The sequence below is a fragment of the Colletotrichum scovillei genome (genome assembly GCF_011075155.1).
Source record: "Colletotrichum scovillei strain TJNH1 chromosome Unknown Contig00011, whole genome shotgun sequence".
Classification (NCBI taxonomy): Eukaryota; Fungi; Ascomycota; class Sordariomycetes; order Glomerellales; family Glomerellaceae; genus Colletotrichum; species Colletotrichum scovillei.
This window is the reverse complement of record NW_023336269.1, coordinates 1,116,656-1,133,306: the sequence shown is the minus strand read 5'-3', so window position 1 is coordinate 1,133,306 and position 16,651 is coordinate 1,116,656. Positions and strand designations below refer to the sequence as shown.

Genomic DNA, 16,651 nt, shown 5'->3' with positions numbered 1-16,651 from the left:
TAGCTTGCACTCAATTACGGTAACATACATTGAAAACACAGACAGACAGACATATGTGAAAGAGACAACCATTCAACCTGCTTGGAAAAGAGTTTGAAATATAATTTCATAAATGATATAATGTAGAAGAAATAGCAACGCAACGCCTGGCCCCCGTGATGCTTGAAAGCTGCTAAAGCGGATATAAGACCATGTACATTTTACAAAGGATTTCCAACTTTTTTCATCTCTTTTTGTGCAAATCCCATGATTTTGTAAATCTCAAATTCAAATCCTCATCCTCGCACCGAACATCAGATCTCGTCGTAAAACCGTCAGCACTCGAGAGTATTGGACAGACTTATTCCTCATCAGACTCTTCCTCGGGAACCTATCATTATTGTTAGTCATCACAACTCAAAGTGTCAATAGAGAGCTAGGAATCTCGACTTACCCCCTCGTGGAAATCCCGACCCTCCTTGGTGCCCTTGATAACACCAACGCGAATGCAGAAGTCACCGAATCTCTCGCCAGTCTCCCTCTCAGTCGCGTATCTCTTGAGCAGCGGCTTCATGATGGCCAAGATCTCGTCCTCCTTGATGCTCTGGCGGTACAGCTTGTTCAGTCTCTGGCCGTGGTATCCACCGCCGAGGTACATGTTGTACGCGCCGTACGCCTTTCCGACAAAGGCAACCTCGGCGAGCCAGGGACGCGCGCAACCGTTGGGGCAACCTGTCATGCGCATGACGATGGAATCCTGGCGCAGACCGTTCTCCTCGAGGCAGTCCTCGAGCTTGGTGATCAGTACAGGCAGGTAGCGCTCCGACTCGGCCATGGCGAGACCGCAAGTGGGGAAGGCGACACAGGCCGACGAGCTGAGGCGCATGCCGGAGAAGTGGACGTTGTCGAGCTTGTACTTCTTCATGAGGTCCTTGATGGAGTCGAGGTCCTCGTCGGCGACGTTGCTGAGAATCAAGTGCTGGTTACCCGTGAGGCGGAACTCGCCCTTGTGCACCTTGGCAATCTCACGGAGACCAGTCTTCATCTGGAACTCGGGAGTATCCTCGATGCGACCGTTCTCAATGAAGAAGGTAAAGTGGTTGAGTCCCGTCTCGTCCTTTTGCCAGCCGAACGTGTCAACGTTGGACTTGAACTCAAAGGGCTTCTCCTTCTCGAACTTCTGTCCCCAGAGCTCCTCGACCTTGCCGCGGAAGACGTCGACGCCCATGTCGTCAATGGTGTACTTGAGACGGGCATGCTTGCGGTTCTTGCGGTCGCCGTGGTCGCGCTGGACGAGCATGATCTTCTCGCAAGCAATGTGGACCTGGTCCGTCTTGACGAAGCCGAACATGCGACCAATCTGCGGGTACGTCTTCTTGTTGTTATGCGTGGCACCCATACCACCACCGGCAATGAGGTTGAAACCCTCGAGGTTACCATCCTTGCCCTTAATGGCAATGAGACCAATGTCGTGGGCGTAGACGTCGGTGTCGTTGTGGGGAGGGATGGCGATGGTGATCTTGAACTTTCTGGGCAGGTAGGTAGGTCCGTACAGAGGCTCAAAGTCCTGTACCGCGTCACCGGCGATTTGGGTCTTGGTGTCGTTCTCGTCGGCGAGCCAGATCTCGTGGTAGGCGGTGGTCGAAGGCAGCAGGTGGTCGCTGATCTTCTTGGAGCTGGCCCAGACCTCCCTGTGGTACTTGGACTGAGTAGGCAGAGAACTGCACATGACGTTACGGTTGACATCACCGCAAGCGGCAATGGTGGTCATGAGCGCTCTGTTGATGGCCTGCATGGCGGGTCTAAGCTTACCCTTGACGACACCGTGGAACTGGAAGGTCTGACGGGTGGTGAGCTTCATGGTCTCGTTACCGAGCTCGTTGGCGATGTCGTCCATCTGCACCCACTGCAAGGGGGTAGAAATACCACCGGGCAGACGGCAACGGATCATGAAGGAGTAGGCGGGCTCCAAGCCCATGGCCTTGCGCTCATCTCTGACGTCACGGTCATCCTGCATGTAGGTACCGTGGAACTTGGTAAGCTGCTGGTCAGCAGCAGAGATGGCGGCAGTCGAAGGGTCGTTGAGACCCTCGACAATGGTACCACGGAGGAAGTTGGAGGCAATCTTGATGTCCTCGTTGGTGATGGGAGCCGGCTCCTCGGGAAGACCATCGACGTTGTCGACGCCCAAGGCGCGCCAGATCTTGGGCTCCCACTCCTGGTAGCCAGTCTGGTATCCATCAGGATCCTGGTCGTCACCAAGACCGACGTCGGCAAGTCTCTTGCCACCAAGGTTGGACAGAACACGGTCAAGGTCCTTTGCAGGCTTGTTGTAGTAGATCTTGTCCTCCTTGCGGGGCCAGTAGTGACGATCACCAAGACCGAAGACGGAGTAGTTGACGTTGGCGAGGTCGAGCTCGGTGTTGTCCTTGAGGGCGCTCCAGAGAGCGTGACCGTTTTGGGGGAACTCTCCCTGTCCGGCGGTCGAGGTCACGAAGATGATGTTCTCCTCAGAAGGCAGGTCCTCGAGGGGGTAGTCCTCCATGACGAAGACCTTGGTCTTAAGACCACGAGCCTTGCCGCGGTTTCCGAGACGCTTGGCAACGTTGGTAGCGTTGCCGTTGTCAGAGGCGTACAGCACGGTCAAGGGAGCGCCAAAGAGACCCTCAAGAAGCTGGTCGTAGGCGTCCTTGGCCTTGCGCTTTTGCTGAGCCCGGACCTCGGAGCCAAAGTCCTGCGACAGGTTGGCAGCGAAGACGGGGTCGCGCTGCATGATCTGGGTGAGCTGGTTGTCGCGGTCCAAGAAAGCCTTGAGCTCGCTCTTGATGCGCTCAGAGTCGAGAGTGAAGTTGGGCTCGCCCTTGGCCTCGTTGGCGGGGTTCCAGCGGTACAGAGGCCAGTAGCCGACGTCAATCGCCTTCTTGGTCTCCTGGAGAACGGTGAGAGGAGAATCGGTCTCGCCAAAGTAGGGCAGGTAGGCCAAGACGACGGAGGGACCGTTGTGCTGGTCGGCCTCGAGCATGGCCTGAAGCACCTGGGTGTAGGAGCCGTAGACGGCAGTGGAGGCGACGTAGGCGTTGCCAAAGTTCATGGCGTACAGGCCAATATCCTTCTTGCGACGGTTGGCATCGGCAGCGGCACGCTCCGAATAGGGGGTCGAGTCGATGATGAGCATGTTGACGTTCTCGCCAGAGGCCAGGACGTGGTGCACACCAGAGTTGCCGAGATCGTAGGCCCAGGCATCGGATCCCACAAGCCACAAGGACTCCTTGCGGAACAGGCGCTTGCTGGACAGCAGGTTACGGGCAATGGAAGAACCATCAGTCTCAAGGCGGGGGATCAGGTCGTCGGCGATCTCGTTGGCCTTCTTGGAGTCGGCCTCGTTGGCTGCCCAGCGAGCGAGCCAGCTCTTGGGAGAATCCGTCACGAACTGGTTGCTGTTGGCAGCCTCCTTGACCTCGTTGACGAAACGCACGCGACGCTCCTTGCGGGCCAAGAGGGAACCGAAGCCAAACTCGGGGCTGGCCTGGATGGAGGAGTTGATGCCGGCATTGCTGGCCTTGAGGGCGTTGGCAATGTAGGCTCTCTGGCCAAAGAGCTGGTCGAGAATCTTGGTGTACGAGTTCTCGACCTGGGGCTTCTCAAGACCGTATTCGAGAACCTCTTGGGGAACCTCCTTGCGGCCGATCTCGAGGTTTTGAACAGGGGACTCAGAAGTCAGGTTCTGCAGGACGCCACGAAGAGCCTGGATGACAGTCTTGGGGTCAATGTAGCCAAGCTGGTAGCCGACAACGGTCTGCACACCACCAGGGCCGCTCTTCACACTGGTGAGGACATCGATGAGGACGGGGCCCCACTTTGTGGTCTTGCGGTGGACCTGCTCAAGGACGGCAATGCGCTTCACAGACTTGGGCAGAGCCTCGATGAGAGAGGAGCTGAGCCACGGGCGGTACAGCCTGGGGGTGAGGATGCCGACCTTGGAGAAGTCACCTCCACGGCGGGCCTGGTCAATCACATCACCAAAGTAGTAGGCTCCGGAGCCGAAGACAAAGAGGCAGTTCTCTGCATTTGTGGGACCGGCATAGAAGAAGGCCTGGTATTCACGGCCGGTGATCCTCTTAATCTGAGCCCAGATGCCGTTGGCATACTTGAGGATATCCTCAGACGAGACGACGGGAAGGGACGACTCGATCGTGGTGGCGTTGGAGGAGACGACAGAGGGTGGGCTGTCGGTGACGCTGTGCTCGGCGCTGGACTGGACCGAGGCCCTGGATGACTCGAGCTTGGAGTGCACGGACGATGCGAGTTCGGAAGAGCTCAGGCCACTAATGGGGGAGGAGCCGGTCGGCGGCACGTCGGATCGGTCAGAGGCGACCGGCAGTCGGCCGTCATCGGCATAGATACCGACAGCCGACGCGGCAGAGCCGTTGGACGGCTGCTGGAAGCGCCTCGCAGCGTCAACGTCGAGAATCTGGCGCACAATTTCAGGGTCCTCTGCCTCAATGGCAGCATCGTTGTCGCTGCTCGACGAGGCGAAGAAGTGAACAACACCCTTGCCGGAGCGCAGGGCGAGGGCGTGTGCCGTCAGTGCCATGTCCTGAGCCTCCTGGAGAGACTCTGACTGCAGGAAAGTCCATCCCGAGTTGCGGATAGCTGTGATGGCGGAGAAGTCGGGGAAGCCAGCGGGCTGAAGGGCGACGTGAAGGACGACGGGGTAGTTTGCCAACTTGTAGAGGTGGGAGATGGCGGGAAGGAGAACGGTAGAAGAGGTCGTTACGGCGACGAGCTTGCCGGCGCGAGTAGGCGCAAAGACGGAGAGGAGGGGGTCGGCATTGTGCCTTACGTGTTGCACCTGGGGACAGTCACAGTCAGTTTCCGAGCCAAAAATCGCGGAGAAGACGAATCGAGTAGTTGCTCACCTCTGTGACTGAAGACTTCGCAACGAGGCTCTTGTCGTTGCGAGCGACGTAGCGCTTAAGGTGGGATGAGAACTCCGAGTCCTTGGCCAGCGAAGGCTGGACGGAGACGACGACGTCGCTAGAGAGGTATGCGATTCTCGCAACTGTAGAGAGGGCGTGTTAGCAAAAGCCAGTACTGTCATCGTTCTCGTTGCAAACTGCGACTGCGACTATCCCGCGTCTCTGGTCGGCGTCGTCCATCATCCCTCTGCCACTTTCTCTCTGGGTGCTGCCCGTTGCCCATCACGAGTGGGTTGCCGGGGGACTCTGCACCGCTGGGATGCGACAAATAGCAGAGCTCTGATTGGCCCAATCCCAACATTGTCGGAGCTTCGCTGTAATTACAGCGGGCACACGCGCTGAAGGATGACGGCCGCTGCAGAGTGCGAGACCAGGGGTGACAGCAGCAGCAGCAGCAGCAGCAACAGCAGACAAAAGCCGTGGAATCCCACGAATTGAAGAGAGCAACTTTTGCTTACCAGCTTCTCCAGGCGTCTGGATTTGACCTCTTGTCGGCGCCATTGTCAATATGTGTGTATGTGCGTGTTTGGAGGAGGTTTCGAGGGCGAATTCGAAGGGGGGTATCGTATAGTGGCCGGTCTCGAAACTCTTTTCGCTGCCGTTTGCAGTGTACAGTTCCGGATTCCTCTCGTGCTGTCTGTTTGGCTTCTTCTGGATCAGGAACCAAGAATGGACAGAATACCAGCAATGAGTCTACTACAGCAGTAGCGACTAACACAGATCAACCCGTAGAAAGGATTGTCGGAGATGAGTGCCGTAGGATGCAATGGCAGATGGGAGGCGGAGGGAGGAAGACGGTGAGAGTGAGTGAGTGAGTGTGAGAGAGGAGGAAGATGGTGGTGTAAGTCAAGGTAATAAGAGGTCTAAAAGGGAAGATCGATGGATAACCAGGCTGATAAAAAAAAAAGTCCTAAGGTGCCCCAGGAAGTTGCGAAACAGCTCCGATGGTTCTTTCTGCTTTTGGAATCAACAGAAAAGTGACCTGGCAAGTACCCAATTCCTGTTCCTTCCCTTGCTTGGTTTCGTCGTCTTTCAGTCAGGCAAGAGCAGCTGGATGGGCGGGTTGCGCCTGCTGTTGCTGGCGTGCTTGGGGGGGCGGTTGTGAGCCTGTGCCCACTGAGAAATTTCGCCCCGCAGAAAACAATGAATTTTGTCGACATCAGGGTCGATTGCGTGATCGGCTAGCGCAGCGTCTCCCCAGTCCATTCGCCAGTTGCCATGCCGCACTGCTCCCATTGCGCCGCGGGTTGGCTTGCCTTGGGGCAATGCCGCTGCACTTGGTGTATGTGTACATTGCTTAGGAAAGGTACATCGGGATTCTTCCTGGCGGTAGTCAGGTACCTGGAGACGAAGGGAAAGAGCCGGGACTTCAGCGAGTGCCGTTGCCTCTTCTGTGGTCCTGTCCTGGATGCTGTATTATTCATCACGAGAATCGTTGACGGCTACGACTATGATAGACTTTCCTTATGTAAACTTGTAAAGAAGGATACTAGCTAGCCAGACTCTGCTCTAGACTCTTAGCTCATCTGCCTGACCCAATCAGCCACTCAACAACACTCTAACAAATTCCATCTCAAATGGCTGGAATCAGTGGATGGCACTTCTTGGCTAATACAGCACGAACAGGGGCAGCGAATCTGGACCCCCCATGCCCGAATGCCGAAAAAGGCCGTTGTCGGCCGGTAAGCCTTTCCTCTCACTCTCACTCTCTTTCTCTCCCAAGGCTCAATAAGACTCAACCAGAGGTAGAGGCAGGCAGAGGCTCGGATTCGTAGCCGTGCCTCATCCCATCCATCTGGAGGCGAGTCAACTAGTGGAAACTATTCCGTAGACTGACATGCTGCTCCATATCCCGTTCAACTGCCCCACCATCTCCATCCCCCTCCCCCGGAGATTCTTTCGGATTACAAATGGTAGACTCTGTATTTGCAGTTTCCGCCTGTCACTCTCACACAGTTCGCTCAATGCCCGATACCCACCAATCACCCAATGGTCCCTTTGATTTCAAGATCTTGTATTACTCTACTACTAAGTATGCTTATTATATGTATGGCTTGTATCGTATGCTCTCCCCCCAAATTCGGGGTTTGGAACCAAAGGACGTTCGTTCTCGGTCCCACTTATAATCCCCCATCGTGAACCGGGCACCAACCGAATGAATGCCCTCGTGACGAACCATCTCTCCCAATGACCCAAACGCCGATTCACCTTCCGTGATTGAGGGTCATCAAATGTTGTTGTACAATGTTCCCTATCGCGCCCCCGACATGCATTTCGCTCATGAGTCCCTCCGATCCACCTCTTTTTTCGGCGCGCAGAAAATCTCAAATGATGCCATCGCCCAATGATACCACCCCCCAATGGCATCATCGACTTGCCGTCCCGGCGGTATCCACTCCAAGCGGTCAGCCTGCCGCTGCCGCCCGACATGCCGCACCGACATCCATCTCTTGCCGCTTCGATGCTTACCGGTACCGTCGGTAGCTCTCTGAATCCGCCCTTCCGCGATGTTTAAAAGACTTAAACTCCGGTGTGCCGGAACTTGGCGCTCACAGCGCTCGCCCACTCCTCCTGAGGCCTCTCGCGAAGCCAGTACCCGCGGCCGAGAGCGAGCATCACGCGCCCGATACGGCCGCGGGACCCCTCGCCGCCCGGCTCGCCCTGCGAGAAGGGTCCGTCGACGCCGCTCTTCTTGCCGGCGCCGCTGCTGCTACGGCCTTCCTCTTCCCAGCCCATGTCCGCCGCGCTGTACCGCTGCAGGACCTGCTGCGCGAACGACATGACGACGAGCGCAAAGTAGACGCGCACCAGCGTGACGGAGCAAATCAGCCCCAAGCTCATCCACGACTCCTGGGGCCCGATGTGCTTCGTCGTGCCGGGCACGTCGGGGACCACGGGGGCCCCGTTGGCGAGCGCCGTCTCCGCAATCTCTGCCGCCGCTGCGGGACCGGCGGCGGCCGGGGTGGTGCTGCCTGCCGGGTGCTTGTCCAGGGCGCTGCTGTTGAGGTACCAGTTCACGGCGAAGAAGGTGGTGTAGGCGACGTTGAGGACGGTGTCGATGATGTAGAGCCAGGCGAGGCTGAGCGTCTCAAAGGGGCTCTGCTTGCGGATGTGGGGCATGAACATGGCCAGCAGGACGACGACGCCCAACGAGTAGAGGTACATTGAAAGCTGCGTCACGGACAACTCATAGCCTGTGAGAATGGCGAGTAGGCCGTAGAGGCCGGTGAGCCTGTTGAAGAGGAGGATGAGGGAGATGACCTCGGTGCCTGTTTGAAGGCCGATGCATCCTAGAAAGGTCTGTCGCACACATAAAAACGCGATCTCCGCGTTAGCCAACCGCCCAGTAATTCGTCGGTTAAAGATGATGAACATGATGTTGTGTAACTGATGGGCGCAGTTGGATTGATGGGATGAGGTTGTGTTACACACTTACCTTTGGGAGCGGTAACCGCATACTGAATCTTGAGAACGCCATCCTGCCCGTCTGTCTATCTGTTCGTCCACTTGGTCTTGGTGATGTCTGTTTGCTGTTTGTGTGTACGGACACAGAAGAAGGGTATCCGTAGGTATTGCGTCAGAAAAGAAAGGGGTCCTGAGAGCTCAGGTAAATCCGTAAAAGACGTCAGAAGAACCTGAGGGTGGGAAGCCTTTGGGGAAGCGTCGCAAAAGTTGAGCCTAACAAGAGGCCCCGTCACTTTTAACCAAAACGGCAGCGCCGGATGACAATTGACATGGGCCAGCCAGCCGAACAAAATAAAGAGCGGAAAGACCCTGCGTTCGCACCTTTCTAAAATTCTCGATGACATGATGGGCCCCACCCGATCCGTCATAGCGTCACGCCCCGGGGTTTTGATTGAGTCCGCGCCGCTGCTCTCCGTCACTCGCGTCTGCACCTGATGCTGCACCTCGCTCTCTGGGGTCAATCTGCAGCAACACTGGCTGTGAGTGCACAGCTTTCTACTCCGTATACGCGGTAAGGTATGTATCCGAATCCGAAAAGTGGATGGACCTGGGAATTCGATGCCACGGATTTGCGGGCCACTCCTACGCTGGCACCACATGTTTGACGGACCCCGGCACTCGGTGACAGCCCACCGTAGCATCACGGACACCAGCCATCGTGGGAGTCCCGTGCCATTTCGGGCGGTGAGCAACATGTACAACTCATTCGCCAGCTGGCTTTTGACACATGATACTGCTTACGTGAAGCTCACAAATGAATAAGTACACCTGTGTTCCATGTAGACAGACAATGTTGGGGAAAGAAGAGAAAAAAGAGCCATTAAATGTAGGTATGTACTAACGACCGTGGAGTATAGCCCGTTATTATACAAACTGTAACTGATGCTGAAAATCCCCATTTGCACGCTATGCTTAAGATGTCCTGCCCCGCCAGTCATGTCGCAACGTAACGTAACGGCAACTCCAACTCAGCCCCGCGTCGTCCGTCGCGGCTCGCCTCGGAAACTTTCTACTCCAGAGTCGTTTTGTCTTTTTTGTCCGTCTCCTCGAAGAAACTCATCTAGCACGCGCATCCCTCTTGCGACGATTGGGCGGGGGTCGTCTTCACATCGATCACTGCGTTAAAGTTAGCATAAACCACCCTGCTTTTTGTGAACCAAATCTCAAAGAGAGGGGATTACGCACTCTGGCTTGAAGCCTGCGCCGCAGCATCCGTTCCCTCCATGCCCGGGAGAGCCTGCGCTATTCTCTTGAACAGCGTCTTGACGTTGTGTCCCAGCTTCGCGCTAGTCTCGACGAACATGAGGTTGTTCTTCTTGGCCTCCTCCTCGCCCTGCTGCGTCGTCACTTCGCGCTTGTCGTTCAAATCCGTCTTGTTGCCCACGAGGACAATGATGACGTCGTTTCCTCTCTCGGCACGCACGTCGTCGATCCACTTCTTGGTGTTTTGGAAGGATTTCGCATCTTCAGATTGCCTTGAAGTCAGTCACGGGTTCCCTCTTCTGTGCCTCCCCCATGGAGTTCCACGTACTTGAAATGTCGTAGACGACTACTGCGACGCTGGAATCGCGAATGTACGAGGGAATCAGACTGCGGAAACGTTCTTGTCCGGCGGTATCCCAAAGTTGTAATCTCACTGTCCGGTCCTCAAGGTACATGGTCTGCGAAGTATTAGACGGTGGTTCTTCGGACCCCTTCGAAAACGTAGTGATGGCTTGCCTTGGAGAGGAAGTCGATTCCGATAGTCGCCTGGTACATGTTGTCGAACGAATCGTACATGAATCGAGTGATGAGTGAAGTTTTCCCCACTGCAAACAACACAAAGAACATATTAGCCAAGGGTCTCTCTCGCCACATCGAAGGAGACAAAATGCAGAAAACATACCGCTCTGCTCGCCCAAAAAGACAAGCCTGGGGGTGTCATTGCGTTAGTTTTATTGTGCAATTGTCTGAATAGGAACATTTCGCAATCGGCGCGAATCGTACTTGAACTTCTTGAGGGGGTTGTTGTAAGACCCGCCTGCGCCGGACGCCATGGTTGCGGTTTTTTGATCAAAGAGAAGCTTCCGAAGGGTGGTATCGGGGGTTTTGCCAGTCGGGCTACAGAACCAACACGTTGGCTCGATGCAAGGGAGTCGTCGAGTCGGCAAATAAAACCAAGCAGACAAGCCGAGCGCTTTGCTAGATCAAGGAACGAGATCCGACGGAGGGAGGCGGTTTTGGCTGGCTGGGAGGAGGACGGGTGTGAGGGTTATAGATCGCAGGTCGTGGAAATTGAGCAAGCTGGACAAGTAAAAGGAGGTCAACCTGTCCGCCTTTAGGCGCATTACCACGCCCCCGTCATCCATTGAGGTGGGCTCAGAGGAGGCCAGCAAAGACGGGGGGACATCACGTGCTGATAATCGATAAGAAGGACCCCATATCCGATAAGACAAAAAAAAAAAAGACCCTTGCTCGAAAATTTCTGGACGGTCCAGGCCCCGCCGTTCCAGCTGGTGCAGAGTGCAGATTCGACGACCAGCAAATGGGCAAGGCGCAAAGATCGACTTTTCGACATCAGAAATACCCCGGTGATTCTCTTCATCTTCTTTGCACATACCTACCCAAACAACCCCCTCCAAGCCCGAAGTGTGATTCGGCTACCTATCCAACATGCCCGTTCTTAAGCCCCTCTCGGGCGACGGCGAAGCTCCCCAGCAACGCAAGCAGCCCTCAAGAAAGGGAAAGAAGGCGTGGAGGAAGAACGTCGACGTCTCTGAGGTGCAAGAAGGTCTCGATGAGTTGAACACACAGATTATCGCCGGGTACGTAACCCTGTTCCCCTTCAAAATCTCTTGCCACTCTCAGGAACCCCCCTATTGGCACACGAAGTAGACAACTAACCAAACATCCTATAGTGGCGTCGTCGCAGAAAAGGATTCGGCAGACCTCTTCACCCTCGACACAGTCGGCAAAGTCGAAAAGCGCCCCAAGCCAAAGAAGACGCTCAAGTCCGACGAGATCCTCGCCGCCCGCTCCTCCGTCCCCGCCGTCTCCTCCCGCAAGCAGAAGCGCGACGCCGAAACCGCCCTCTCAAAGACCTCGGACGGCCTCCTCCCCGTCAAGCGCCTGCGCACCGATTGGGTCTCTCACAAGGAACTGAGCCGCCTCCGCCGCGTCGCCGACGGCCACCAAGAAGAATCCACCGCCCTCGTACCCCAGGAAGCGACCTACGACCTCTGGGGTGCCGCGCCGTCTGCCTCCTCCAAGGCCGTAGCAGCAGCAAGCAAGACCAGCAAAGACAACTTCCTCCCCGCCGAACAAAAAGCCAAGCCCCCCAAGACCCTCAAACACGCCCCCATCTCCCTCACAGCCAGCGGCCGCCAGCTCCCCGCCGTCGTCAAGCCCACGGGCGGATACTCCTACAACCCGACCTTTGACGACTACGCCGACCGCCTCGAAGAAGAGGGCGCCCGCGCCGTCGCCGCCGAAGAAGCCCGTCTCGCCGCCGAGGAAGCCGACCGCATCAAGCGCGAGGCCGTCGCCAAGTCCGCCGCCGAGGCCGACGCCGCGGAAGCGCGCGCGCAGCTGTCCGAGTGGGACGAGGATTCCGCGTGGGAAGGGTTCGAGAGCGGCGTCGAGGGGGACGACAAGCCCACGACCAAGAGACCCCAGCGCAAGACGCCGCAGCAGAGGAACCGGATCAAGCGCCGCAAGGAGGCGGAGCGCGAGGCCAAGCACCAGCTCGCGCTGAAGAAGAAGGCGGCGCAGGCGGAGCGGATCAAGGAGATCGCGGCCGAGATTGCGGGCCGCGACGCCTCCAAGAGCGCGTTGGCGCTGGCCAAGGAGGTGGGCGAGGGGAGCGACGCTGATGACGACGAGGAGGATATCGTGGACGAGGGGCGGCTGCGGAGGAGACAGCTCGGCAAGATGAAGTTGCCCGAGAAGGACCTGGAGCTGGTCCTGCCGGATGAGCTGCAGGATTCGCTGCGGTTGTTGAGGCCTGAGGGTAACCTGCTCAAGGACCGGTACCGTAGTCTGCTTGTCCGCGGCAAGGTGGAGTCGAGGAGACATATCCCGTTCAAGAAGCAGGCGAGGGCGAAGCTTACGGAGAAGTGGTCTTACAAGGACTTCAGGATTTAGAAAAGTGGGTTTTGTTGTTAGAGGGTATCAGAATAATCATCAAAAGCGTGCATATTTTGACTTTCACTTCGTCTTGGAGCTTAAATCACGGCAGTGTCTTCGTAATACCTTGTGATTGCGTCGGCCTGGATAAGGAGTTTACTCCCTAGATCTCAAATCTATTGTCATAATGAAACCTTCTCGGATAGCCGCTCAAAAACTGGTGACAGCCCTCTCAATAGTTTCGAGTCATCAGCCTCCAGAAGCAGCAATAACGAGAAGCAAAGTGCCAGTGACGGGTCCTCGTTCTTCCCGCCGACGACCGATTTGTCTTTCTCTCCTATAGCGCGGAGACCAACTTGGAGCACCAGATGAGCCATGGTCCACTCGCAAGGGAACACTACGACGTCTCCTTCACCCGATGGTGCTCCCTCGCAGATGAGATTTGCAAAAAGCTGCTGGTGACGAACGAGTTGTAACCCCGCGTTGCTCACACCGCCGCAAATGGTGGATGGATCTCCGCCCGGTGTTGGCCAGAGGGTTGTGATGAGGGACATGCCGTGGTGGTAGTGCAGCGAGCCCCATGAGAGCAGGGTTTCTTGGAGAACGTGACTCTGTGGTGTTGAAGATGGAGTCGCAGATGCCGAAGAAGTTGGACTTACGATTTCTCTCCATCTCGCGAACCATGAGTCAAGACTTTGGCGGTAGGTTTCGCACATTTCTCGAAGGGGTTGAGTCTCGTGGATGACTGAAGCCTTGCGTTCGCGAGACAAAATTGTGCTGTGGATCTGCATTTTGAGGAGGGATACTTGGTATGAAGAGATTGAGATCTCATCTTGGAGGCTGTTGCCGCTCTTTTCTACGAGCTCCTATGACAAAACGTCAGATGCAGATGGCATAAGATGTATGTTGGGGACATACGCGACGGAGATCGTCTCCGATGACGAGTAGACTTGGTCGACCAAAGGCAATCGAAACATGGCTTCACAGGACCATTAGCCTCTTCCATCGTGAATCTTAGTACTCGGGTGGGTGAACATACCTCTCGAGAGTGTACAAAGTCCTAGTAAGCATGCAAAACACACCATGGTCCTCGTCTTCCTCCATCGATGGCCGATGCGACAAGTCGAGAAAGAGGCGGATGGCGAAGCCCAGATGTCGCCAGACATCTCCTGCTCTGGGTTCGAGGAGGGTGTAGACGCAGATGAGGAGGGTTCGTTGAAGTAGACTGACGTTTTCGGTGCGGGAGGCGTGGGCGCAGGTGGTTGGGAGAGAGCTGATAGCGTTTTGGAAGTGATGTTCTGCGAGGGCGGAGAATGAGGGTGTCGATTTGCTGCTGATTTGGGCGCCAAGGGCAATTATCAGGTTGAAGAGAGGGGTATTGTGAGGACGCGAAGGAGTAGCGTTTGGGTGGTAATATGCGATCAGGATGATGTCGAGGGTTTGGGGTTGGAAGGTTGGGAAGAAAGTGTTTATTGAGCGGCTGAAGAGGTTGAAGATGGGAGCAGCTAGACTTTCTGGCAAAGGTTGGAAGGAAATGAGGCTCTGAAACGAGAGAGTCGGAATCGTGTTTCTCATGGCAGTGCATACGGTAGATGGTAGTTTGTAGCTTGCTTTATGTTGAAGTTGATCTCGTAGACAACCAAGAGAGGACCAGGGGCCAAAGAACACAGTGCTAGACAGGGAGATGCATGATGTGGCTTCGGAAAGAGGAGATGCGCCCCGTTGGAAAGGCAGGAATAAAGGATTTCCGGAAGTTGGTGGCTGTTGTGTGTTGTTCGACGAACGTGCAGGTGATGGTGTCTGCTTTGCTAGAACCTTCAGCTCCCCGATGAGAAGTTGCACACGTCGGAGTGGGATGTTTGCCTTCAGAATCGGATCGTAAATGAAGCACTCTCGCGAGGTCCTCGCGCACTCCTTGCAAGCGGGAAGTTGACGCTGACACTTTGTCCGTCTATCCCTACAAAAGCTGCAAGAGGGAATCGCGTCAAGAATGACGTCTAGCTCCTTTTCCAAGTCGCTGGCGTTGTTGTCCATGGTATCTCGCCCACGCTCAGCTCTAGTCTCGTTAGGTTCGGAAGAAGGCGAGGAAACCGTTTGTCCGCCGCCAGAAGGAAGTGAGAAGCAACTCTCATTGGTGACGAAGTCTTGGTCTATGAAGTCTGTCCACCACTGCTCGTCATTCAGAAAGTCTCTGCCGATGTTTTCTGGTTCCGAGGGAGAAGGCGTGGGTTTCTTTGGAGGCGGGAAGGGGATGTTTCGGTGGCGGATGCTGTGGATTCGTCGCTGGGTGACTAGACAGTCGAGTTCTTCGAGGACTTGCATGTCGTAGTGGCTTCCGTTGTGGCCGAGCGGGTTGCGGAGGTTCGTTTCGATTAGTTCGTTGATGTAGCTTGCTGTGTCGGATAGAGGTGGCCATCTGCTTGAGAGGTTGTTCTATAATCCGAGTCAGTGACTGTTTTGGTAAGGATCCTCGTTCCGGTCTTTCTGGTATTGAGCTAGACTTACAAGAAGTACTGAGAGACTTTTCAATGAGGCTGTGGCAATGTCTGCGAGTGACGCACGCTGTAACGTTGTAGCATGGTTCCGAAGGGCGTAGAGCAAGAGCATGCCCGCTTGGAAAATTCTGTTGCCGATCTCAAATACCATGACAATACCGCCGGACTCGGCTGCTTTCGCATCCAGTGATATCAGCTCGACGGCCGCCTTGACCACGGATACCAGAGATGTTTCGGAAACGGCGATGTTGCGGGAGCAAGGACGGTGTAGCATGACTTGGCATTGGAAACAACTAGCAACCAACGATGAGTGCGGGCCTCCGTGCGCCGAGGCCCCATGAGAGAGGCGTTGTGTTCTAATATTCATCTGCTCGATCCAATCGTCGTGGGAACCCGATTGATTTGGAACAGGGCGGTCGAAGAATTGAGTTGCCTGGATCTCGGATTTCATGATGCAGACTTGGAGGTCAAGGAGGAACTGCCGCTCTTTTGGGTTGCTGACTCGCTTTGAATCGGCCCTTTCTGCCAAGTCAGACAAGTCGCCGAAGTCGTAGGGAAGCCTGGTTGTAATGTGCTCATCACTCAAGGCAACTGGACATCCTCCAGAGATGGAGACGATTCTGTCGAGCTGGTAGACCTGTATGGGGTTATGTGAGCAACAAGCCTGACCTAGACTTCTATTGACCATGCACTTACAACCCAAAAGATGCGTCGGCGCTGCTCCGCGTGTGCTCTATCTCTAAAGATGCGTGGTTCTGGCTCTTGATGCAGTCCAAGGTTTACAGCCATGCGCATAGCCTCTCCGGTGAGATACCATAGATTGGAAGTTTGAGGTAGCAACAGCGCAAGTTGTATAAGCAGTATCAGACACTGTAAAGCCGAGATGGAACATTCACGCAGCAACTCGTCGACGTACTTCATGGCGTCCGCGTGTAGAGCCTCACTGAGAGCCGCGACTTTACGAAAGTCTTGGTTTTTTGAGTTGAGGGCACTAATTGCCATGATCATCGAGATGACGAATCGAGAAAGGGCATCTTGAACGCGGGAAAGCCCCGGTTCAGCGCTGTTGATGCATGTGTGGTTAAACTGGTAGGCTAGCTCTGCCTCCGAGAAACAGGGGAATCGCGGGAGGATCTCTTCAGTGTAGTTTCTGAATAGCCGTTCCATCACGTTGAGAGGAACGTGTTGTGAGTTGAAGCTTGAGAACTGGCTTGCGTATGCTTCGCCTGCTGTTCGGGGGTTGACTTCGTGGTAGATTCCGCGAATTGGGATTTTAAGTGGTGGACGCTCAGAGGGATAGAAGAGTTTCGACTTATGTGGTAATATAGCCGAGCCTTGAAAGAGACTGAGAGAAAGGTTTTTCGTGATTGAGATGGAGGCTATCTGAGCGGCGACATCGTGAGCGACGTCAGCTTCACGGACTTCATTGACGGAGCCGTGGTCATCTGCATCTGCTGAGGCGGACTTCAGTCGTTGCAACTCGGCTAAGCGATGTTCGAGGTGCTGAAGAAGACTATCAACATAGTTTATCAGATTTAACTTCAGTATTTACAGATCAATACGACAATACAACATGCCTGCGAGGAATTTCGGCAGACTTTTGCCGGTTGATTGCGGTGCACTCAGCTC

At 55.3% G+C, this 16,651-nt stretch overlaps 5 protein-coding genes across 5 annotated transcripts; 1 reads left to right on the top strand and 4 right to left on the bottom strand.

The window, feature by feature from the left end:
- Positions 1 to 89: 89 nt before the first annotated feature.
- HER10_EVM0006661 (sulfite reductase hemoprotein) lies at positions 90 to 6,228 on the bottom strand. Its single transcript, XM_035476241.1, has 4 exons — positions 5,417 to 6,228; positions 4,899 to 5,041; positions 434 to 4,831; positions 90 to 370 (listed from the first exon to the last, which is right to left on the bottom strand). The coding sequence occupies exons 1-4, from the start codon at positions 5,457 to 5,459 to the stop codon at positions 341 to 343; spliced, it is 4,614 nt and encodes a 1,537-aa protein (XP_035326928.1). The 5' UTR covers positions 5,460 to 6,228; the 3' UTR covers positions 90 to 340.
- A 723-nt stretch (positions 6,229 to 6,951) lies between these two features.
- Positions 6,952 to 8,702, bottom strand: HER10_EVM0007551 (uncharacterized protein). Its single transcript, XM_035477104.1, has 2 exons — positions 8,395 to 8,702; positions 6,952 to 8,258 (listed from the first exon to the last, which is right to left on the bottom strand). Exons 1-2 carry the CDS (start codon positions 8,434 to 8,436, stop codon positions 7,479 to 7,481), a joined length of 822 nt encoding a protein of 273 aa, XP_035327003.1. The 5' UTR covers positions 8,437 to 8,702; the 3' UTR covers positions 6,952 to 7,478.
- A 518-nt stretch (positions 8,703 to 9,220) lies between these two features.
- HER10_EVM0013003 (Ras family protein) lies at positions 9,221 to 10,731 on the bottom strand. Its single transcript, XM_035482376.1, has 6 exons — positions 10,410 to 10,731; positions 10,309 to 10,334; positions 10,143 to 10,231; positions 9,955 to 10,084; positions 9,609 to 9,887; positions 9,221 to 9,539 (listed from the first exon to the last, which is right to left on the bottom strand). Exons 1-6 carry the CDS (start codon positions 10,457 to 10,459, stop codon positions 9,484 to 9,486), a joined length of 630 nt encoding a protein of 209 aa, XP_035327440.1. The 5' UTR covers positions 10,460 to 10,731; the 3' UTR covers positions 9,221 to 9,483.
- Positions 10,732 to 10,784: 53 nt separating this feature from the next.
- HER10_EVM0001340 (uncharacterized protein) lies at positions 10,785 to 12,595 on the top strand. The gene is made up of 2 exons (XM_035471091.1): positions 10,785 to 11,227; positions 11,321 to 12,595. Exons 1-2 carry the CDS (start codon positions 11,076 to 11,078, stop codon positions 12,543 to 12,545), a joined length of 1,377 nt encoding a protein of 458 aa, XP_035326535.1. The 5' UTR covers positions 10,785 to 11,075; the 3' UTR covers positions 12,546 to 12,595.
- Positions 12,596 to 12,810: 215 nt separating this feature from the next.
- On the bottom strand, positions 12,811 to 16,189 carry HER10_EVM0010816 (uncharacterized protein; the record flags this gene model as incomplete). Its single annotated transcript, XM_035480264.1, has 6 exons — positions 12,811 to 13,393; positions 13,446 to 13,506; positions 13,567 to 13,822; positions 14,727 to 14,960; positions 15,033 to 15,659; positions 15,719 to 16,189. 6 exons carry the CDS (start codon positions 16,187 to 16,189, stop codon positions 13,384 to 13,386), a joined length of 1,659 nt encoding a protein of 552 aa, XP_035327251.1. The 3' UTR covers positions 12,811 to 13,383.
- Between the last annotated feature and the right edge of the window lie 462 nt (positions 16,190 to 16,651).